Source organism: Lutra lutra, chromosome 8, assembly GCF_902655055.1.
Source record: "Lutra lutra chromosome 8, mLutLut1.2, whole genome shotgun sequence".
NCBI lineage: Eukaryota > Metazoa > Chordata > Mammalia > Carnivora > Mustelidae > Lutra > Lutra lutra.
In genome coordinates this window covers 32,270,212-32,294,567 of record NC_062285.1, presented here as the reverse complement: position 1 = coordinate 32,294,567, position 24,356 = coordinate 32,270,212, and the positions used below count along the sequence as shown (strand labels likewise).

General features: G+C 35.2%; 1 protein-coding gene across 30 annotated transcripts in view; it reads right to left on the bottom strand.

Annotated features, from left to right (window-relative positions):
- Nucleotides 1-24,356, bottom strand: part of CREM (cAMP responsive element modulator) — a 72,058-nt gene that overhangs the window by 6,636 nt on the left and 41,066 nt on the right. For 11 of the 30 annotated variants that reach the window (XM_047740631.1, XM_047740641.1, XM_047740630.1 and 8 more), the window contains 4 exons: nucleotides 23,357-23,454; nucleotides 23,055-23,197; nucleotides 14,797-14,985; nucleotides 3,247-3,282 (listed from right to left, as the gene is read on the bottom strand). In XM_047740631.1, the coding sequence (XP_047596587.1) occupies nucleotides 3,247-3,282; nucleotides 14,797-14,985; nucleotides 23,055-23,197; nucleotides 23,357-23,454 (466 nt within the window). Of the gene's footprint in view, nucleotides 1-3,246; nucleotides 3,283-7,458; nucleotides 7,618-8,193; nucleotides 8,317-14,796; nucleotides 14,986-23,054; nucleotides 23,198-23,356; nucleotides 23,455-24,356 lie in introns of those variants that run through there. The other 19 variants (XM_047740637.1, XM_047740644.1, XM_047740635.1 and 16 more) reach the window with 9 other exon arrangements.

Sequence of the window (24,356 nt, the reverse complement as noted above, 5' to 3'; positions counted from 1 at the left end):
TCAAGAGCATAGATAAAATTATGAGAAGTGATGAGTTTTGAGTATTTATAGTTTTTAACATAATCTATTTGTTGAATATATTATGTATTTCTTTATATATATTTAATTTTTAACAATGGCTCTTTTTACACCAGCTCACAAAACCCCTGAAAATTTAATAATCACTCTTGCATACCGGTGGGAGCTGGCTCTAGCATACCACTGCAAAAATGTTAATTAAGCAGAACATCTCCATTCTCTGAATATTCCAGATAAGAGATTTTCCTGTCCCCTATACCGTGCCTGAGACAGTTACTGGATATCTTTAAATATAAGTCCTTCTACCAGAAGATGACTGAGGCTCGCTGTCTTTTCAGTTTAAAAACCAAAACAAAATAAAGAACAAAACAGCAAAGCTCTACTTAAATCTAATTTCTCTGGGGGATGATCATTTTGTCTTAAGTAGGTTTCTTGAGATAATGGTACATTTCTAAGTATTCATTTAAAAAACTTTTCTAATTATAGTGCAATCATAGTTAAACGACAGACTTAATATTCACTTAGTATTCAAACTGAATACTAAAAGTCCTCCAAGTTTCCTAATTTATACTCAACATTTGCCTTTCTACTCTACTGAACATAGCTTCCTAGAAGAGACAGATGGATTTAAGTGATGAAATGTTTCTACCACCACTGTTGCAACTTTGAGAATGTATGGTCCAGAGTTAATCTGACACTCTAAGAGATTACAAAATTCATGCTGTCTCAAAGCTAACTACAAGATAAAGGTTTTAAAAAAGTTACCAAATCCTACAAAAATCGGTCTGAACCAATGCCAATCAAAATAGAAAACACATCACTTCCATATTTCATTAAAATGCATTATAACCATTGAGTAAGAACTGAAATTTTACCCAAAAGGGACACAAAGACTTTTTTTTTTTTTTTTACAAATGAAAATACCTATACAGTTTAAAAGATCAATCAAAAACTGATCTAGGTGCTCCTTTTTGGGTAAATGCCAGGGTTTTTTTTCCCCCTAGAGCTTAAGAATTAGGTGAAAATATTTTTTAGACTTTCAAAAATGAGCTTTGGGGGAAGATCACTTAAAGGTCTTCATAACATTAACAAAAATACCACTTATAAGGATGCACTTCTCCTTCCTTCTACATATAATCTTAAAAACAATGGTGACAAATAGTAACTGATAAGTACAAAGATCACCAGCAAAATCTCTATCAATAATAAAATTGGGGAAAATCCTAAATTTTTGCGACTATTTAAAATTCTGTATACACAGTTATCTCATTGTATATCATAGAGTATCTCAGCTTTGAAATATTTAAGAAGATAATTTTAAAAACAGTTTTAACTGTTAACTGACTCAAGATTTTTCTATTTTAATCATATTGTCAGAGGAGGTAGACTGGAACACAGAATAACATAGTTCTCTCCTCTCTCCTCTTTACCCACATCCAGGGAAGAAGGTTATGGGACAATAAAGGTTGACACAATGGAACAGCTAGAGGCTACACAGGCTTTCTAAAACTGGAACAATAGCCAGTGACGAATGAGAAGTTTATGAGATGTTTATGTGTCATTGTGTTGACATTCGCAGGGGGCATGGGTACAGACCTTGGTCTAGGGCTTTTCTTTTGCAAACTCTGGTTACAGAGAAGTGCAATAAAATTAATAGAGGGGTTCATTATACTTTCTCTCTCCCTCTCCTTTTGTATGCATCTGCTATTTTCTGTCTATAAAGTTAGAGCAGAATTCTCATATGATATGTAAAAGTTAGTTTAAGAGTATTCATTCTTTTTTTAAAGAGGAAAAAAAGGGGGGGTAGGTATACTTCATAGATGAAAACTAAAGTTCATTCATTGGTCTTACAAGCAGAAATGGTTCTAAACTTTTGCCTGTTTCCAAAAGCTGAAACCACCTTCAAAGGACCAAATTTGGCAATTCAATAGAAGCAATTCAAAAGAAGTATTCTTAAAACATTCTGAGTAACAGCTCAGGAAAAAGATATCACTTTAAAATGATAACTTGGAAGGGGATGATATATTTAGATATATTAGTTCTGGGACGTTAGCTAATAAACAGGGTTTTATTGCAATGTTTCAGATATACTACATATTTATCTCCAACAAAAATCAGGTTGCAGGTCATTAGTTCAAGACAGAAATATGAATTGGCATTAATTAGTAGGAGTTAATACACATTTCTGTAATATCCTAAGGAATCTATATGATGGTACACTTTAAGTGGTCACAGAGTAAATGTCAATGGATAAATTCCATATACTCAAATAGGATCTTATCAGTAAATACACTAAAAAGATATGGGCAAAGAGAATCTCTTGTTTTGAGAAAATCCAAATGTCAAAAAGTTTTGTTGCTGAAAGAAGTGATAAAAAAATTTTTTATCTTGGTTAGCTTCAGTTTCCAATGTTACCAATTCAGTGGCAATTAAAAGCAGATTCAATACCTAGAATCACAGTTCAAAGAACCACCTTACAGTCTTTGATGACCTATTCTTATCTCTGTACATCTATAAAGGCCAGTTCCTATTCTAACTACTAAATGTGTGTCCACGTTATTTATTCTAGAATTTCACTGTATACATTATTTCTGACAATAAATGAGTCACCAGTGGGGCTATCATTTTGTGACTGAAGAAAGATAATACATAAAAGATACTTCTATACTAATTTTATTCTAAGGCAGCAAAAACTTTATAGACAAGCCAGGGGTGTCTTTTTTAGCTGGTATTCCCTATAACCTAGCCCAGTGTCTGGCATATCATGGGTGCTCAGTGGGTTTACACGCACACCACGAAGGAAATTTTGAACTTCCCAGGGTTTTGTCATTTGAATGTTTAAAATAAGCAGTATTATTATTGTAAGACTATTGTTAGCTATTGTTATAGCTAAGTCTTTAAGTCTTTAATACTAAGGCATGAGAAGCCCTTATAAGATGCTAGGTATTTATCCAAACTGGCATTATTTCCTAATCTTCCTTTACATAGGAGTCATTTCACCTGGCATTTGAGAAGCAGACGAGGTCTAATTAGTGTTTCCCACTATCTACCTACTGACAGGAAAATTTTTTTCAGTTTAGCGTCAAATATTTCATGGAAAAAGAAAATTCCTAGAACTCTCAATTCTGGTCATTAGGCTTCATACCTCTCTTCGCAAGCTTTAAACACGGTACAGTAGAAAAAGCATGGGATCTGGAGTCTGGATTCTAGTCCAGCTCTGCCACTTACCAGCCATGTGACTTGGGGCAAGTTCAGTTTCCTCATCTGTAAAATGGGGATACATTATCTCATTTAATACTCACAATAAACCCTGTAATGTATGTCAAAGTGTCTAGCACAGTGCCTGGCACATGGTAGGCATTCAGCAAATGTTAGTTCCCTTCCTCTTCCCTTCCTTAAGTTCTGAAAGACAATGTTCCAAATTATGCTTATACTGTATATTAGTTAAAAGGCATATAACATCCATAAAAATATTTTCCCCTGGAGTTTCCCTTCTAACAAACCTGGGTAAGAGAATGATTGAAACGTATGTCTCTTATTCCTTATTTTGTTTAAAAATATGCCTATTAAAAATGTCTAAAATTTATACAATATTTTATTATATTCCTTTAGAGAATAAATTATTAGAAGATAATAAAAGTCCTTTTCAATGTTTATAATCATTTAGAATAGAACCTCAAAGGTGGAGAATCACAAGTAACCATATTATAGTCTCATCAGACTACTAATAAGAAAACTAACTGAAAAGCTTCACAAGTCAAAGAGGTATTTGTTTCTTCCTAACAAAGAAAGAAATAAGAAACTCAGCCAAATGCCTATCTTGATAGTTTTCAAAGCGGAACAACTTATCCACATCTCAGATAATGGTGATTTTGTTTGTTTATTCATCTACTGATTGATATCCCTGTAGTACTGAGCACATTAACTGAATAAAAACATTTTTTATAAATGGAGCTCCTACCTTCATATGTCATTTTGCTATGTGTCCCTTGTCCCAAATCTACCTAAGTAACAAGCAACAGAGCTAACTTTGAAGTTGTACTGATAAGCAGGGACTTCTTTTCCCTAACTCCAAGAAGCTATGGACATCTTTACTTTTCTTTTTTCCTTCTCTCCCTCCCATCCACCGCGCCAGGGCACACAATGCCTAAATCAGCCTTGTCCTTGCCTGGTGTCTCACAGTGTCAAAACCTTTCCCTTCTCCACTGCTCTATTTTTTCCAGGAAAACTAAATCCTGATTAACTATTTAAGCACTGAACAGTTTCAAATTTGTTACAATAATTATAATACTCAGACCACAAAGAATTAAATCATTAACTATTTTTTATTTAAGTTACATATAAGGGAACTTCCTGAGTTGTTTAGTGAAAATCTTAAGAGTCAAAAAAAAAAAAAATCTATGTAAAAGATAATAAATTATAAGTATTGACATGAAAAGTTCTGTATATTATCAAATATATACTCTATTGCCCTGTGAGAGTAATAATATTCTAGAAAAAAAATCCATTTTTACTATTTAAAATGATGCTAGCTTTATTTTGTATGTTTTCTGAGTAGTGTGTAGTATGCTGTGGTAACTCACCTAAAATTAGCATGAATTTATCAGGTGAATTTTGAGGAGCAATGTAATATGGTGTGAACAGAACCAGACAAGGTCTGGTCTTAAAGTCTGAAGGTCCAAACTGGTTCACCACTTGTTAGCTTTGTGAGCTTGGAAGAGTTATTTACCACTCTGATCCATGTTATTATATGAAAATATAATATCTGCTCTGAGTACATCAGTAAAAATACATGGAAACTGCTTCTCCTCATGGGTAAATAGTTTCCTCAGGGATGCCTACCCAGATCCTTTAACCTATATTACCTGTTTCCTGTAGGTCTCTCACCACCTGATTGTTTGATAGCACTGAACACATTTGTATTTGTATTTATATTGTAACACTGCAATTTTTTAAAAGCTTACATAAATTCAAAGTATCATAATTATTTTATTAGGCAATATATTCATATAGGCAAATAAAACTGGGCAGAGTGAAATAATCATCCCAAAAAATATTTCATTGAAATTTTTTCAAAAATATTGGGAATGTAGAACAATGGAAATTTCAGTAAAACTTCCATACAGATTCGGAGTTTTATTAAAACTTAAGGTAGATAAATGACTTTTTTCACTTCTACCATAATTATAACTTGCTTTGCTGGCAAGTTTAAGAAACTGTTATACCTGATCCAAACCTTTCTTTTATGTGATAATTCCCCAAAAATAAGCTTTTCAAGTGCCCTTCTTTCACAAGGTGAAATGTATTATTCTCATGCATCAAACATTAACTAAGACACTATTTTCCAAATTTGAATGAGCTGGAATATTTATTTTTAATAATTCAGAAATTCAGGCTAAATACAATATATTAGAGTTTTTAAGACTCAGAGACTAAAAGATGTGGAGTGAGGCTCTTAATATAATCAGCTTATGAATAAAGAAAGCCAAAAACTACTTCTAACAAAAATTTAAACTATACCCACAAGTCTCAATAATACAATTTTATAAACTATAGCTATTCACTTTCCACATTTCATTCCATGATCCTATAAATAAATACCTAAAAACTTTTCCCATACCAATCATTGTTAGCCTGATTTTGGTCTAGGCAAGTTTTTCAAACTCTAAGTTTTAGACCATTAGTGGGTCATAAAATCAATCTCATTAGCAACAGAAAAAACAGAAAAGCACATTATATCTCTACTATATTTAAAGATAAGCACTTTTAAAAAAGCAAACAAAAGCAACCAAAAACACTGCAGGGCTTAAACTCATGACCCTTAGATCAAGACCTGAGCTGTGATCAAGAGTCAGAATTAACCGACTGAGCTACCCAGGCACCCTAAGATAAGCATTAGAGACAAACCAGAAGAGACTCCTAATCATAGGAAACAAAATGAGGGTTGCTGAAGGGGAGGGGAGTGAGGGGAAGAGGTAGCAGGGTGCTGGACATTAAGGAGGGTATGTGATGTAATGAGCACTGAGTATTACGTAAGACTGATGAATCAAGGACCTCTCCCTCTGAAACCAATAATAAGATATTTTAAACATTAATTGAATTTAAATAAAAATTAGAAAAGAAAACTTGTTTTATGTACACACACACACACACACACACACAGAGGTATACAACATCATGATGTAAAACGTGGGTCATGATAAAAAATATGTGTAAGCCAAAGATCTACATCAGCCCATGTGGTTCACCAATCCATACAGTAGGTCCTCTACTATTACTTAAAAAAAAGTCTCTTAAACACTGTGCTCTTCCAGCTCCTCAAAACAAACAAACGTTTTTCATTTTTAAACAGCATTTCAAAATAGAATTGGTTATTTCTGAAAACTGATCAGATTTCTAAAAATAATGATTTCCAAAACACAATGAGGTTTTGTGAAAAAAGTTTGATATTTTTAAATTTTAGCATTTCAAAAATTTTAAATTGGACGTAACTCATGTATGGGTAAAACTGTGAAACAAAGCTCTTCAAGGACAGTGTATGTTCATTCCATACACATAAATGTATAAGAATGTTCACTTACAAGCAATGACTAAAAATATATACAAAGTTTTACTTTAAACTTTCATCTTTAATATATTGTGAATTTTCAAATCTTTTATTTTTTTTATTTTTAATTTTCTCTCATGGTTAGACCTAAGAATTGGAATTAAAGTCTTAGTAAAGAAAGATATAAGCCAACTAATGATTTTTAGCAAACAAATACATGCACAAAATGCCTTTTGCTTCTAGAATCATATTGCAGTATTTAAGATTATTTTAAGGCCATCTGTAAACTTGTCATTTGAGAAAAATAATAGTGCATCAAGATAATTTTCAAAACGCTTTAATACAGGTTTTAGTTGCTCAGATCAGTGGAGTGTTTCCATCTAGGAAGAGGGTTTAGACCCACTAATTCTGAAAAGCTAAACTGTGGTGAAGCTGTTGACAATCATCTTCGTGATTTCAACTGCAAATTCAGAACTTGGTTAGAAATGAGACACCACCGAAAAAACAACAATGCAACCCTAATACAGAACATTAGCAACTAGGTCAGGATCATTCTGTAATTAAGAAAACCAAACAACCGGATTACTGATCACAAATTTCAAGAACTGAGACTGGGAGGTGGAGGGGGTGGAGTGGGGTGGGACAACTTTCAGACAAGCACTTCCCAGACTCAGCGCTAGAGGGCACTCCGAGGCGCCAGTGGCCGAGAGCGAGCAAGGGTGCGGAAACCCTCCAGCTCCAGAGCCCACCTCTCCCCCGCACGTGCGCGGCGGCCTCAGCGGGAGGCTCAACCTGCCCCCGTAGGCGGAGGCAGGACGGACGGCCTCGGAGTTCTGCTCACCCAAGCATTACAGGTTTCACAAAGCGTTCCCCCTCGTCAAGCAGATACTTACCTCAAGAGAAACGCTCAAGTAAGGCTTACGAGCAAAGCTATTCAGTGTTAAGAGCGATCTTGGAGATAGAGGCAGTGGCGAGCTAGTTAACAACTCTAAATCTGTCAGCAGCCCTTGACAAAGCAGAAAGGAACTGACTAAATCACAGCATGACTCGGAGCTGACGTCAATGTGCAGCTCGCTTGGAGTTTAACTTTTCCACTTCCCTGCTGAACACGATTCCAGGAAATGTAGTGACGTCAGCCCTTTGAACTCGATTAGCTGAGGTGCAGACCATTTTAAACACAGGAGGAAAGAAACAAGTAGGCACGCAAACACCGCCGACACGCTGCGCTTTCCTAGTCTGTTTTGGAGCAACATTTGTACACAACAACGAAATCGGAAGCTTAATTTTTTACAAGTTGAACGGTATGTTTAACGGTATGTTTAACTTGTAGCTGCGCTGAATTTGCAACAGGTTGCAACGAAGTAACAGCTTACTTCAGTAAAGCACAACGGAGAGAGAAAGGATTACTGCCTTGGTCAAAAAAGCAATCCGCTGAGCAAAAAAGCATTTACACTAAGATGCCTTCACGGAGTGTGCTCAGTACATACAGATATATATTAAAAGAAATTTCTTACTCCTCAGCCACTGGAAAATTAATACTTTTTGAAACACTCAGAGGTCCCTAAATTTTTCTAAACTTCAAAATAAAATTTTCAGAATTAATTTAAATCTCTCTTTAAAATTCTTACCTGTTTCATCTCCAGTTACAGCCATGATGGGCTTCTGCATACAGAACTGTCTTGTCTCCCCTATCACAGGTTGACATACAGTGTTCCAAACTAGCAAGCATGTGAAGGATAAGTAGGAGTAACTTACATCACAATGACATCACTAGCCTATCACTACCATCAATTTGCTTTGTCACAGAGGAGCTCAATGAAACCAAAGCCCTATAAAAATCCTTCCTGTAATAAACCATATTAATGTTGTTGTTTCTCATTGTACATAGAAATCTGTTGAGATGGGCTCTGGCAAAAAAAAAAAAAGTCTCATTAGCATTAAGTTACAAGATTGTTTCTTATGGAGTAACTAACTTCTTTATTATTGTTCTGTCCAAGGTTTCTAGATAAACAAAGGGGGCGTAAACACTGTATCTTTTATAACTCCTAGGAGGAAAACAAAACAAAACACATGGAGATTAAAGCAATAACAAAGGGGCCCCTAGGTGGCTCAGTCATTAAGTTTCTGCCTTTTGCTCAAGTCAGGATCCCAGAGCCCTTGGGATGGAGCCCTTGCATTGGGCTCTCTGCTCTTGGGAAGCCTGCTTTCCCTTTCCCACTCCCTCTGCTTGTGTTCCCTTTCTTGCGGTCTCTCTGTCTCTGTCAAATAAATAAAATATTTTAAAATAAGTAAATCAGACAAAAACCCTGACAATCAGCCCAGAAAAACATTGTGAAATACTCAGAAATGTATTTCTTAAACACTTCTAAATTCGTCAAGGAAGAAATAACCAGCCACCTTCTTACACTTAACAGTTTTATTTGCTTAACTATTTGCTACAGCACCATAAAATCCAGCTGTTCCCAAGGTGAAACAGAATTTGCTAATTTCACTTGAATAAATACTGACATTAAAAAAATTCACTGTGCCAAATGTAGCAAGAACTACATAGCATTCTTCCATAAATATTAGTTTGAATCATAGAATTTGATATTTGACCTTTTTGGCTCATAAAAAACAGCAATTTCATGAGGCTCAGTCTAATACATTATTTTACTAAATTAAAAACCCTTGAAAAGAATTTGGGGATTTAAAAAAAATTCATAAATAAATCACAATTACTACTAGTAAATTTTTTAAATGTCAAATGGTATTTGGATCACTTAATAAAGAGTACATGAAGAGCTAGATCACTATATGAAATTTAACAATGGTAAGGTTAGTTAAAAAAAATTAGCTCATGTTCAACAGTATAAAAGACCATAGTCTGGAAAAAGAAATGATTTGCACATCTATCTAGTGTACAATAATAAGTCACATGGCACTGAGACCATTTATTGTTACCAGTGGGCTGAATAAAGCCCATTCCCTTATATGATTAGAATTCTACCTAACCTTAATATTAATGATGTTGACGTGCTTCTCCAGAGCACATGAATTGAAGACATCTGGCTATGTAAGAAAGTGTGGAGAGCAACCTAGACATCAGTCCCAAACAGAGGCTCCATGACAGACTCTCTTCCATCTCAGCCATACCTAAGGGTTTCATTTAATAAATGGTTTTATTAAACATCTAACATGCGCCAGGAACTGTGCCAGATACTAAGGATCTCTATCCAAACAGAAGTTATCTAGGCATGTCACACATACCCTAAGGAGGTACAGTAGGAACTGACAGGAGGTTATCTAAACCAGATCTGCAAGATCAGGGAAGGCTTCCTGGAGGAAGTACTAAGACGAAGCCTAAATAATGTAAATGACTGACATAAGTGTTCCTGTCAGGGCAAATGGCTAAGTGTGAGGCCCTAGAAAGGAAAAGAGGGTGCGGCATAGAACAGAAAATGAAGAAATCTTGCACAGAGCTGCATTACAAAAGAGGGAGAAGTTGAGAGGGAAAAGTCTAGTAAAGGTGGCAAGGCCTAGATCAAGCAAAGATTTGGGCCATGTTAAAGATTTTGGACTAAGGGACATGTGGGTGTCTCAGTTGATTAAAAGTGTCTGCTTTCAGGGGCGCCTGGGTGGCTCAGTGGGTTGAGCCGCTGCCTTCGGCTCGGGTCATGATCTCAGGGTCCTGGGGTCGAGTCCCGCATCGGGCTCTCTGCTTAGCAAGAGGCCTGCTTCCCTCTCTCTCTCTTTGCCTGCCTCTCCGTCTACTTGTGATCTCTCTCTGTCAAATAAATAAATAAAATCTTTAAAAAAAAAAAAAAAAGTGTCTGCTTTCAGCTCAGGTCATGACCCCAGGGTCCTAGGCTCCTTGCCCAGCAGGGAGCCTGCTTCTACCTCTGCCAGCCGCTCCCTTTACTTGTGCTCTCTCTCACTGTTCTCTCTGAAAAATGAGTAAGTAAAATCTTAAAAAAAATTTTTTTTGGATTTTGCATAACAAGTAACAAGACTTCACTGAATAAGAGGCTGACACGGTTAGATGTGAATTTTAGAGATACCATTCTGAACTGCAGAATTGAGTATAACAGAAAAAAAGAAAATGTTGGAGGTAGAGACATTTGTTTTTAAGAAATATTAGTAGCTCCCAGGATTACTGCGAGGGATGAAAAAAGGGAGCCTGAGCTTTCAGGAACAATTCTCAAAAAACCAGACCAAGAAGAGATATGCCACCTCTGGCATGATTAGGAAGATCAGGGAACTTCTCCACCACTACCAGCTCCAGGGCAGCCACCCAGCAGAAGGGATGACAGGTCGGAGGGCATGGCAGTAAGTAGGACTGGACAGCAGGAGTGGAGAGGAGTGGAAGGATGAGTGGTTTAGCTGGGAGGAAGGAGAGATGACACACAGGTTCTTAGCCTGAAGCAACAGGTTGGACAGGAGTCCATTACCAAAATAGGGTAAATAAAAAGAGAACTAGAGTGGGGGAAATGGATGTGACTTTGGACTCAAAGAGTCAAGAGATGTGTGGGACTTCTAAGCAGCTAGATGGGAGTCAGGGGCATGGTCAGAGTGCACTGACAACCAATGGGCAGGGATGAAGTCAGCCAGGGAGAGTGCGCCAGTCAGATGGAAGAGGGCCCAGGACTCGATCTTGACAAACACCGACTAACAGTAAAGAGATGAGCAGAGGAAGATTAGACCAAACAAGGAGACTGAAAGACATGTAGGAGAGAGAAAAGAAAAAACTAGTAAGAACACAGTATCGTGATGGGAAGCGAAGGAAGCAGAAGTCAATAGGGTTTAAATACTGCTGAGGGATCAATCAAGAGAAGGACTGAGAACTGGCAAAGAAATCCCGTGACCTGTGAATGGAATGACAGGAGGGAAGGTGACCGAGTAAGTGACACAAGAATGCCCACTGACCCTGTATTTAACATAGAAGTAGAACTCCTACCCACCATTATTTTAAGAAGAGGAGAAAAGGAAAGGAAAAGAAAAGGCAAGGAAAGAAAAATTAAAAGAAAACACAGGGAATCAAGATTGGAAGGGAAGAAACAAACACCTTACTTGTGTTTGATAAAACATCCACATACCAACACAGATAGATTTACAAAGAATGAGCACATTATTAGAAGTAAATTCAGTTTAGCAAGATTAATAAATAAAATACATTTTAACAAGTCAGTAATATTTCTCTACAACAGCAACAACTAGAAAATGTATTGCTCATAATAGCAACAAAAACCTTCAAGCATTTAGGAACTTAACAAAATATGAAGTACTTTCACAGGAAAAATTTTAAACTACTAAAAAGTTAAAATAAGATCCAAATAAATGAGACATTCTACAGTTTGGAACAGGTCAATTTAACATTATAAAGACCTCAGTTCTTCCTCACCCTTATACACGATTCGTAGGAATGTAAATTGGTGCAGCCACAATGGCAAACAACATGGAGGTTCCTCAATAAATTAAAAATAGAGCTACCCAGAGTGCCAGGTGGCTCAGTGGGTTAAGCCTCTGCCTATGGCTCAGGTCATGATCTCAGGGTCCTGGGATTGAGCCCCGCATCTGGCTCTCTGCTCAGTGGGGAGCCTGCTTCCCCCTCTCTCTGCCTGCCTCTCTGACTAGTTGTGATCTCTCTGTCAAATAAATAAATAAAATCTTAAAAAAAAAAAAACTACCCTATGATTCAGCAATCACACTACTGTATATTTATAAAACAAATAAACAAACAAAAACAAATACTAACTGAAAAGATAAACACAGCATTCACAGCAGCATTATCTACAACAGCCAAGATATGGAATCAACTGGAGTGTCCACTAATAGGTGAATAGGTAAAGAAAATGCAGTGTGTACACAAACACAAACACACAAATACACCTATTATTAGACTATAAAAAAGAAGGAAATCATGCCATTTGTGACAACATGGGTGGAACTTGAGGGCATTATGCTAAGTGAAGTGAGTCAGATAAAAGAGAAATACCATATGATTGCACTTACAAGTGGAATCTTCAACAACAACCACCCTGGGACCTGAGTGTGATACAGAGAACAGAGGAGTGGCTGCCAGAGATGGGGAGGCTGTGCTGGCAGGGAGGGAATGTACAAAATGGGTGGTTATCAAAAGGAACAAACTTCCAGTTACAAACTAAGTCCTGGGGATGTGATGAGATACAGCACAGTGCCTGTAGTTAATACTGTGCTCTCTGTTTGAAAGGTGCTAAGAGAGTAAGTCTTAAAAGATCTCTCATAAGAAAAAACCAATCATCATAATGCGGTGGTGGATGTTAACGAGACTTAATGATTTATTGTGGTAATTACTTAGTGTGTAAATGAATATCAAATCATTATGTTGTACACTTGAAACTAATATAATTGCCATATGCCAGTTATATCTCAATTTAAAAAGGACTTCAGTTTCCCCTAAATTAATCTATACATTAAAAGCAACCTCATTATTGGTTTTATTATTATATTGTTATTATTTAGAAACTCAAATTTATTCTAAATGCATACTGACGAATAATGGTTCACCAAGCTATATCAGCACTGAAAGAATTTTTTTTTTTTAATAAAAAAGGGAAACTCGTCCTGTGAGATAACAAACCTATATGGTACTACTGGCATATAGAAAAGGAGACCAATATGGGAGCACTTGGATGGTACAGTCAGTTAAGTGTCCCTCTCTTGGTTTCAGCTCAGATCATGATCTCAGGGTCATGGGACTGAGCACTGCGAGGGCCTCTGTGCTCAGCACAGAGTCTACTTAAAACTCTTTCTCCCTCTGCCCGTCCCTCCTACTCTCTTTATCTCTAAAATAAATCTTAAAAAAAGAAAAAAAAAGGAGACCAATAGTACAGGATAGAGAGTTTTGAGACAGATCCAAGTATACACGAGAACCCACTGTATAATTAAGATTTTTAGCCCCATAAATTAATGGGGAAAAGACAAACAATGAGTAGGGGAAAACTGGCTCCATATGTGAAGAAAAATGAATTCCACCTAATACCATATATCAAGGTGAAACTCTGGTGGACTAAGGACAAAAATGTGAAAGGTAAAACTATAAAGCTAATATAATTATTATAGGAAAATATCTTTGTGACTTACAGAAGAAAAAAGAGTTCCTAAATAAAATCCCACAAACACAGAACTCATTAGTCTATTATCTATGCAAAATAGAAAAAAATTTTTTAAAGCTCTTCTGGTGAAAGTATCAGGTTTACAGTGGATTTCCATATAAAAAAAGATAAATTAGAAGAAATAAGGATTCTTTACGGTGATTTATTTAGACATAGAGGGTTCATGAGAATCAGGGGAAATAAAGCAGGTGGCTTTGATTTTACAATTAAAAAAAAACAAAGTATTAGGTATGTACTATGAATTTGTTTTACTCCATAAATGGAGTGGAACTACCACTCAGTTCTTCATACATTTTTATTATAGTCCACATTAACCCCCAAAATACCTAAGAGTAAAGCTAGTATCAAGAGAATCATCATTCAGAATCTGCTTTTTTCCAAACTTGCAAGACTTTCAAACCAAAAAAACAAATATTATTCTCTTTAAAATTAGTGCTACACCAAACATCCTAAGCAAATGCTAAGAGGAATAGAGTTAAATGAAAACATAGGATTTTTGTATTAAACACATTATAGTTACTATGAGCAAAACTGAATGAAATTAAAATAACGTATAACTTGAATTGTATTGAAATCCTAGGTTACCCTAAAAGCTTAGGGTTACATCCCAAATGTTTCATTTTACTACTTCCACCTGACATTTAAATATACTAGAATGGTCTAGAGAGGGGGAAAAAAAAAAAAAAAGCATTTGTTTTGAAATGAAATGTCTAGAAACTAGATTTGAAGGAAAAACTCCCAATTCAGTGCACCACACACTGGATATTTAAATCTTCATAGACCAGGTAATAAAAAATATGTATTAGGTACAACATTTATAACCCCCAAATGAAGATTATTTACTTAATTAAAAAGTTCATTCACATGTCCCAAGTCTTTTTCCCATCATGCTATTTGGAACAGAACCTTTCTTTACAGCCAATAAAACCTGCTAAAAAGTGAAAATCATGTAATTTAACGTATTGTTGAATGTACTAAAATAAGTGCCTCCCCCCAAATCTGCCTCCTGTATATTTCAGGAAACTATAAAATTCCCACTAACTGGTGTGATATAATGATGCATAGGTATTCTAAATGTACGAGATTAATAAAATATACCTTGAACAACAACCTGGCTGCCTGGGACAAAGAACTGCTGTGTGCCATCAGCTGACTGTGCTGCATACTGTACAATTGTAGCACCTGGCGGAGGAGCTCCTGAATTTGTCATTGTTAATGCCTGCAGTCCCTGAACACCATCAGATCCTGGGTTAGAAATCTGGATTGTTCCACCTTGGGCTATAGCAACTTAACAGAAAAAGAAAAGAAATATTAGAGAATTTCAAGATTCACTTGTAATAATCCCATATTGGAAGAATACACTGTGGCTCTGTTAATTACCAATGCTTCTCATTGTCAGTTTACCCTTATTTCTCTATGCTGAATTGATAAGGAGATCCTTCTTCATGGGACAACACTCTGAAAAAGCTCATAGACACTGGAAAATATCTTATATTCAGAATTATTTGAAATACATAGAACCCATGGAGTTTGTCTCCTCCTTGGTATCCATCCAGCTAAATTATTTAAGAGGAAGAGTGGAGATGAGGACAGGGAGGAAGACCAGCTTCTTGGTTTTCTCCATTCTCTCAGATGTTTTTAGTTATAAATAGCATTCTTCTAATATTTAAAAAGTAGTCAGTAAAATTCCTTGAGCATCACAATTACAATGAATTTACACCTTCATTCAGCCAACTACTTTTTTAATTTATCATCAGAAGAAAGTAGCTCTTAATGGAATATATTACTATATATTTTGGTTTTAAAGCTTAAGTCTACAAAACTGTAACCTTTACCATTTTGACTATGTCAGGAAAATCCTGAAATATAAAACATTAAGTTGCAAGGGATCTTAAAATATACAAATATATATGTTTATATATATATATATATATATATATATATATACACACATACATATATATATATAAATTTTTAATATAAAAATACTGAAAGAATCTGTGCTACAATATTTACCTCTATCAAGTGTCTTGAATAACTGCAGCTCATGGCAACAAATAGGAGGCAGAATTCCTCTAAACACTGAGACTTGCCAGTCACGTTTAAAAGTTAACATATTAACCAAAAGTTCCCAAAGAACAACTGATCTAATGTTTTGTTTTTAAATTTCACTCTAATAGACAAATAAGCACTGTTTAAAATATCTGAGAGTTCGGTATACTTTAACGTAAATATTATGACTCTACGGTTTAAGTGGAACCAAAGGCTATGCTCTCCAAAAAAAATCCCATATAACTAGCTCATTAGATTTACAATGAAGACAATGACACATCAGAATAACACAACACATATAAATCAACATAAATGCCTTAAAGGAATGTTACAGTAGTGTCAAAATATATGTTAAATATTTCTGACTTATTCCTTAACGTTTTCAACAGTATCAAAGCAAAGGCCCATTTAGGTGAACACCTGATTGCATAAACTTACAAACTACTTGGGAAGAGTAACAACAAATCTTTAGTTCCTCAACCTGAGGCCTAACATAGAAAGATGGTTAACATTTAAAAAAAGATTTCTGCAAGATTCATTCTCTGTTTTTTTGTTCTTTGACAGGCCACCATTAGGATAGGGTTGACAGAATCTGAAGAATCAGTTTATAATATCAAGGATGCTGAGGTTGAGAAATTTATGTAATTTATGTATTTCTTTATCTGGCTCACATAGAGCATCATATTCTGTACACATTTTAAAAACAAGATTTCAAGGGTCTCGGGATTCACCCTTTATAACAAAAGGGTCTGGAAGAAACCTAACTTTCTTAGAAGTATGAAAGAGAAGAGATATTGCTTCCTCAGATCTTCATGACTGGACATGAATTTATTTCATATGTTATCATTTATCTGAATGTGTGCTTTCAGTTGATAATGAGTTTGGTGTTACAGAAATCGTGCTTTAGAAGGAGCAGGCACAGGCAGTGTAATCATGATGTGGAAGAAACACAAAGTACAGCATATAATAGGCACTCAATAAATGATGAATGGCTACCATTTCTTCAGGACAGACTACATCATAAACAACTTGAGCTACTTGTGAATCTAGAAGAGTTAAATAAGGTATGGTTTCAAATTCTAATTACAGACCTTAATTTTCAGTGCCAATACAATTGACAAGATTTGGGACTGGTAAACAATCCAAGGTAGTTGCTGCCAAGGATAGAACATGAAATAGCTAGATAACAGAGACCATTACTTTTTTTCTTTTCATATTTTCTTTTTTTACCACCTTTTATTTTTTTCAATAATGTTTCCTCATAGTTCCAAATAAACTTCTTTGCTTTCACGCTGTGAAACGTTGATACGTAAAGAATCTGTTCCTCTCAGGGCGCCTGGGTGGCTCAGTGGGTTAAAGCCTCTGCCTTTAGCTCAGGTCATGATCTCAGGGTCCTGGGATCGAGCCCTGCATCAGGCTCTCTGCTTAGCAGGAAGCCTGCTTCCTCCTTCTCTCTCTCTCTCTCTCTGCCTGCCTCTCTGCCTACTTGTGATCTCTATCTGTTAAGTAAATAAAATCTTAAAAAAAAAAAAAAAGAATCTGTTCCTCTCATCATTTTATTTTCTGGTCAAGTCATTATATAATTAGTGGAAAACAAAAGCTACACACGCGCGCGCGCGCACACACACACACACACACACACAAACTAGCACTAGGGGAAAACATTTCTACTGATAAGTCTTGTACTTTAACCTAGCTCTTATTTTTTATACCAAAGGTACTTTTGATTTTGACATTATCAAATGACAGAGGACCTAACCATTCAAAATGTTACCTCTCATTTGAAAATAAACAAGATTTCCCAATGCTTCAGGATACTAGAATTAGGTCTCTCTGCGTGTGAGTATTCAAGATTTGAAGAGGAAACTATTCAGGTTACAAAATACTCAAGGATAGCAAAATATGTGTTTTCAGTAAACACATATCAAGATAAATAGTGGGGAAAATTAAGATGAAATTAACTGAATGACTTTAGTCACATCTTTTGTTTTACCTAATTATTTTTTTAAACTTATGGAAATTTGCTAGTAAACATAAAAGTAGAAAAAATGTTGTGTCCTCTATTTTCCTTCCTTGCCCACACATTCTCAAACTTTTTTTTTCTTTTTTTTTTTGGTCTGGAGTATTCTAAAACAAATCCCAGACATCATATCTGGCTAACCATTTTTAATTAAAATGATTGGCCCATATGGAGGCCATTAGTAACCAATGAAGATAAGATACCATTGTATTTCCTACCAATTTTACTTTGCAGACCTAGGCTTTTTTAATGATTTCTTAGACTGACACATGCAACTGAGGTATAAAAGTTTCTACCTATGGCCTCACTGCTGATCACAATGAAGACCATACTGGTCTATGAAGACTGGGATGCAAACAGAAGTAAAAGTGTCTTTATTTTAGCTTATATACATACCAATTTTCCTCTTTTAAGCAATCCTTAATAACATTAGTTTGATAATCTAAATTGAATTAAAATTGAACTAGATTATATAATCAATTAAATTCTACTTCAACGTCCATATTAATAGATTCAAGCCTGTTAGTGTATTACTGCTCATCATAATGGTGGGTAGAGGTTAGGCTCTGTTGTCCTAGTTGTTCTGGGAGTTAGCTAACTTTTTTTTCCCTCTTAAGTCTCAGGTAAGCTATTCCCCATAACTAAATAGGTCACTCTATACCCACAGTTTGAATGTTGGACACACTGACCCTACGTTAAGAGTTTGTATAGACAAAGTGTAAATCACTAATTTATTAAGCATTTTTCTACTAGTTGGTTTTAGTGGTTACAAAAATGTCTCTATATACATCCTTATATAGTCAAGGTACTGAGTTTCGAATCAGTATTAACCCAAGTACAGTTTCTCCATCCCAACTTACCATACACCACAGTAACCAGGATGACCTCATATCAACTAGTGCAGGTAATAAATTCTTTAAAAATTCCTAGTTTACAAAACTGTATTTAAAAAATCTGTTACTTCTCTACTCACTGCCATTGAGCACTCCTTTCCCAGAGCTATTAATATCATAGAAGTAAGAAAACATTTTGTGTGGGATGAAAATTTGAGAATTTTGGCAAAAAACTTCTTTTAATTAAAAAAGTAATATTTTAAAGTTTTGTATGATCAATAAAGAAAGAAGAAGAGAAAGATAAGAGTTCATGACCAAATGAGGAAGGAGTAGAATTTATTTAAATTAAGATTTCATCTGACTTTTCATTTGATACTAATATCTTTGTAATCCTAAGCCTGAATATATGAGCTAATTCAAACACATAAACATTAAATGTTTAATGATAATTTAAAATCCTCTTTATTCCAAATTCCAAAAGAAATTCATAAATAAAATTCACTTCATTAACTTTATAAAGAACAGCAGACCTTATGCCAGTGAATTCTCAGATTTAAATTTTAAAAAGGGAGCACGGAACAGAACCTGTGAGTACCTGTGCCTTAAAAACCAAGTGATTCATACAGCTGAAGGGAGACTAAAATAGCCTCATGCTGTAACAAGAATAGCAACACCAAGATTAAAAAGCCAGATTTATATTAACCAGATACCTTCTATGTTTGCTCTGAAAGTTACCTTGGAAGAATGTAAGCAAAGTCATTACTAAGAACTACAAATGCAACTGCATTTACTTTAGAATGCTACACCTATCATGCAAATTCCTTTTATGGTGTTTATTCATAGGAGTCTCCTGAGAATTCTGAATTCTTTAAGTAGCCCACAAAGTTCACATAGATCTCTTTTTATAATGGTGGATTGGAGTCACCCACTTACCTTTAGTGTATAAGAATTCCAGGAAAGATGGGTTAACAGAGACTCATTCTAACAAGGTTCCTAGTAAAATAAAGTAGGGACAAGCAAAGAGACAAGGGACATTTAGAAAAAAAATAATCTTGGGCAATAGTCCTTAACTGGTAAGGGAAGAGGTCAGGTATAGCAGAGTGAGGAATCAAAAAAAAAAAAAAAAGACTTTGCTTTTAGAGAAAATTTAATGAATTAAGAAACTACAAACATTTAAATTCCTTTAGTTACTTTTACTATGTTTATGAAATTCATTCCCATTTAATGTAGATCTTAAATGTCTTATGCAACAAGCAACATTCTTTGCTAATTCTGAGATTATTAGAACTGCTTTTTCAGAAATATTCTCTTGAGACAAAACAAATTTTCTTTGGCCAGAATGACTTAATTGGCCTACAGCAATCCTCTCCCTAAGATCTGTACTTCCAGAAAAGATTTTGCAAGTGTAGCTGACTTTCTTGGTGTTGCAATAATGAATCCCTGTCCATTTAAAAGTATTTTACTAATCCCAGGGAGTAGACTATTCTAACTTTCACTTCTTAGTTTCTGTGATTAAAAAAATAACTTGAAAAAGTAAGGCGAACTTCTGTCAAAAGCTTCGACTATTAAAAAATATGAGAAAGCCCGAGTATGCTCATTTTTATTTTATTTCTTCAACTTTGACACACAAAGTCCTTTAGTTCTTTTTGTTTTTAACTCCAACTATCTCATTATAGTAAATTAAAAATAAGTAATCTAAAATAATAATCTTTGGGAAAAAAAAAAAAAGCAAAGCCTGCCTGGGGAAAAGTCATCCATAAATAAAAGTTGAAGAAAGAATTGAACCTACAAAAAACACATTTTACAGTAAAAGGTTATGAGAGGGTCTCAAAAACAGGTACATGTAAATAACCCAAAATAATCTCCAGAAACTCTAATAAAATAAACTTCTCTAGTCTAAACACCAAAGGACACCAATAATTATTTCGTTTTTTATATACCCAGGGAGCAACATTAAAGCATTAATATCTGTTAAGATTCCTACTAAGAAATCTGATTAATGAAAATGGATCTTGTTTATGTGTAAATATACATTTACCCTCCAATGAAAGTAAATGTCTTTGAAACACTTTTAATGTTAGTATTCACCTTTCAGAAGAAAGAAATATCAACATAAGCAAGTGTCACTAAACGTCTAAGAGATGCATTTTAACTGCAAAGGCAGTTACCACTTTTCATGAAGCAATAAAAATGGCAATTTCTACCTGCAGAGAGCACATACAAAATAATCACATCTTTTAATACCTGCCAGGATCATATTGTATGGGTCTAAATTAAGAAACCTCAATAAGAGACAGTCCGTGACCTCTAATGGGGCAAACAGATAAAAATCTAACTTCTAAACTTTAGATTTGCTGTTCTCAACCATAACTCCTGACTCTACTCCCACCACCCTGCACCCACAGTGACATCAGTCTCCTGCCAGGCCCCGGCTGCAAGTGGGTGCACTCAGAGCACAGGAAATACAGGCTTTGTTGCTACCTGGAGGGAAAGTTCACATATGAGACACTGGCTTACATTTCTTTTTTGTGTCAAAAGTAGCATGTCTGTTTTCTACCACTTTTCCCTCTTATTTCCTTTTGTCCTCATGCTAACCCCAGAGTTTGGCAAATTTTAGTATTATTCCCACTTGAAAGACCCCGAGATGGGAAAATAAAGCTTCTCTATCTGATCCAGTTGGTGAATGGTAGGACTCGGAGCCTTCCCCAGACCATCCCTAGCTTCAATGTTCTTGCAACCCAATGCTTTCACAATTTCAAATTTTCAACTAATAACCTAGGCAAAATAACCTACATCATCCCTTTCCATATCACTTATAAAGAGATCACCACTTCTATAAATTCCTAAGCAGCATCGGGATATGTCAAAGAAATGTTTAAGATGAAAGCATCTTAGATCACCCCAAACTTTAAGATGTCTTAGCATTATTTCATCAGTAATTTCCAACCTTTTCCCTATCACACCACAAATAGAAAATGATAGTATGTGTACAGTCCACTGCTCTAGATCAGACCTGAACAATGAGGAGTTTCCAGCAGCTCCAAGCCCTGCCCAGCCACTCCAGGGACTGAGAGCATGAGGCACTCACACTCGTGTACCTTCGTGTTGCCCTACAGAACCATGCCAGCTGGCAAACTCTGATTTACACTTCTAAAACTCCCACCATCTATTCTCACTGGGCCAGACAGAAAGGTATATAAATCAGAGAAGTAATAAAAAAAAAAAAAAAATTACAGTGAAACCTCAAGGTCTAACTCTTGACACAGGCAGTGGCGAGTTTCCTTTTCCTAACATTGACTTTGGACCTGTTCATTCAGCACCCCATAGAGGTTGTGGACAAATTATACCCCAGTTCTGCTAGGTGTCATGATAGGAGGTACCTGAAGAACCAGAATTGCCAAATGAGAATTTGTTTAATACTGCAAATCTACCACCACCAAAATAAAAAACTCTAAAAAACTAATGACTACATAAGGTCTTCCCATATATTAAAGAGTATCATTTGCTTTAACAGCCACAACTTAAAGACTTGAGAGTTTTCTAGGTATTACTGTTTTTATAAAGGGAAAACAGAAAACATATCTAAAAATCTTACCACCATATTTAAACCAACACAGTATTTAATACCACATATATTCCATTACCAAAATAGCTTTTATTTTAAAATCTTTTTTCTGCCCTTTTCCTAGCTTTTCTTTCTCCTTTTTGTTTTTCTTCCTAGCTCTTGTTTTACTAAAGCATTTTTATGTATATCAAATGTACTTGATTTGAGAAAAAAAAATCAGTGCTTTAATTAGAGCAAAAAGCACAGGATTAACAGCCCATTAAAATGCACAAGACTAAATGTGAACGTATCTGTTTATTTACAGCTTTTGATGTTTAAAATTTCAAATAAAATGATCTGTCCAATTGCTGTACTTTTAAAAAAATAAATCATTTTTCCATTCTCTTCTAGAAAAAGCTGCAGCACAAATTAACAAAGACTAGTGAAAACAATTACATTTAAAACAATTTTGGAAACATTATGTACCTCTTTTAGATTAGTAAGCATAATATGTAATTGTTGGTAACAAAAGCCAACAAGAATGAAATACAGACATTTATATCTTATGTTTGCATGCATCTTATAAAGATAACAAAAAACAGTAAGTTTTAAATTTTTATCAGACATGAATATAAACATATAAATAGGCGAACCCTCCCTTTATTTTTACCCCAATTTTTTCTTCTATATTCAGTAAAAATACTTTAACTTTTCAAAAGTATATGACAGGTCTCAGTACAAATCTCTCACTTCTTTAACATGTACTTTTCATTCTATGATACACACAGTTTAGATATTATGATGCATTTTTAAATGGAACAATTGAATGCCAAACTCAAGTTGCTTCAATGTAACTAGAGAAGACTTAAAGCTAGCACTGTAACATAGCGAATTGCAGCATACATACTGTATTGCCCCGTGCTAGTCTGATATATGCTAGTCGGTACTGCCATGGTAGCGATGTTAGGTGGCGTTCCTTCTTCCTCTGACTTTTCTTCTTCAATCTTGGGAACACCAGGCACATCAGAGGAAAGTTCATTCAGTATTTTTCTAAAACATAATTTGATAACAGAAATAATCAAGTTACGTGAATGAAATTTAAAACAGAGAAACTATTATGGACTTGGTTTGATACGTAATTATTTGATACATAATTATTCTCCCTTTTTGGAAAAGGTATCTTTAGAGTAGGAAACTTAAATAACTTACCTATAAGAGGGTCTTCGTGAAAGGATTTCTCTACGTTTATGAGAATCAATTACACCTTCTGATTCTGCAGACTCATCTGTCTCTGCAATTGTTGCTACCTATAATACAAGAGTTTCTGAAATGCATCATAAAATATATGATCTCCTTCATTCAAAAAACGGTGCTTAAGGAAGGGTCTAGATGCCAGGTCCTGGGAAAGTGTCCAGCAACAGAACACATTGAACCCGCACTACTATAGCGCACACCTGGCTTAGGAAAGGGAGCAAAGACACACACGTATTTCAGTTGTAGAGCAGGTATGTGTGGACAGGAATGGCTCAGATAATGACTACAGAAATGCAAATGAAGGTGGTTGGCATGGCCAGTGAAGTTTCACAGGAAAGGACTACATATAAGATACCTAAGATTTAAGATCTCCACCCTAAACCTATACTTAGAAACCCAGTGGGGATTGAGTGAGCTAGTGACAGGCAAAATAAAATGTCTGGACTTCACTGCCCTCTTTATAATAGCACAGCTGACTTGAGCTGGGTCTTCAAACTAGACATTAGATAGATTCAAAGAAGCAAACAAGTAAACAAGCCTGATTAAAGTTAGGATTTATAGGACAAGAAGTCAGTTGGGGCTTCATGGTGGTAAATCTTGAAGGTCAAAATAAGGAATTTCTCCTTAAAAGAAAGATCAGAGTTTTAAGCATGATTTCATTTTTCAAGTCACATAATAATCACAGGATTTTAAGGGAAGTCTGCAAACTAAAATAATGAATCCCTACAATAACGTGATGGCTCTCAATATACCTTGCCATTATCATTCAGGGCCTAGGGTAGTTTTGAGTTTATAAAACTCACTTTTCTTCATATTACAATTACAGGAGAATCTGATTTGGGCAAAATCAAAAGAACTTGTTTAAATGTTAACAACGCAAGCAGGAATATATACTTCTTTTTTTTTTTTAAAGATTTTATTTATTTTTTTGACAGAGAGAGAGAGATCACAAGGA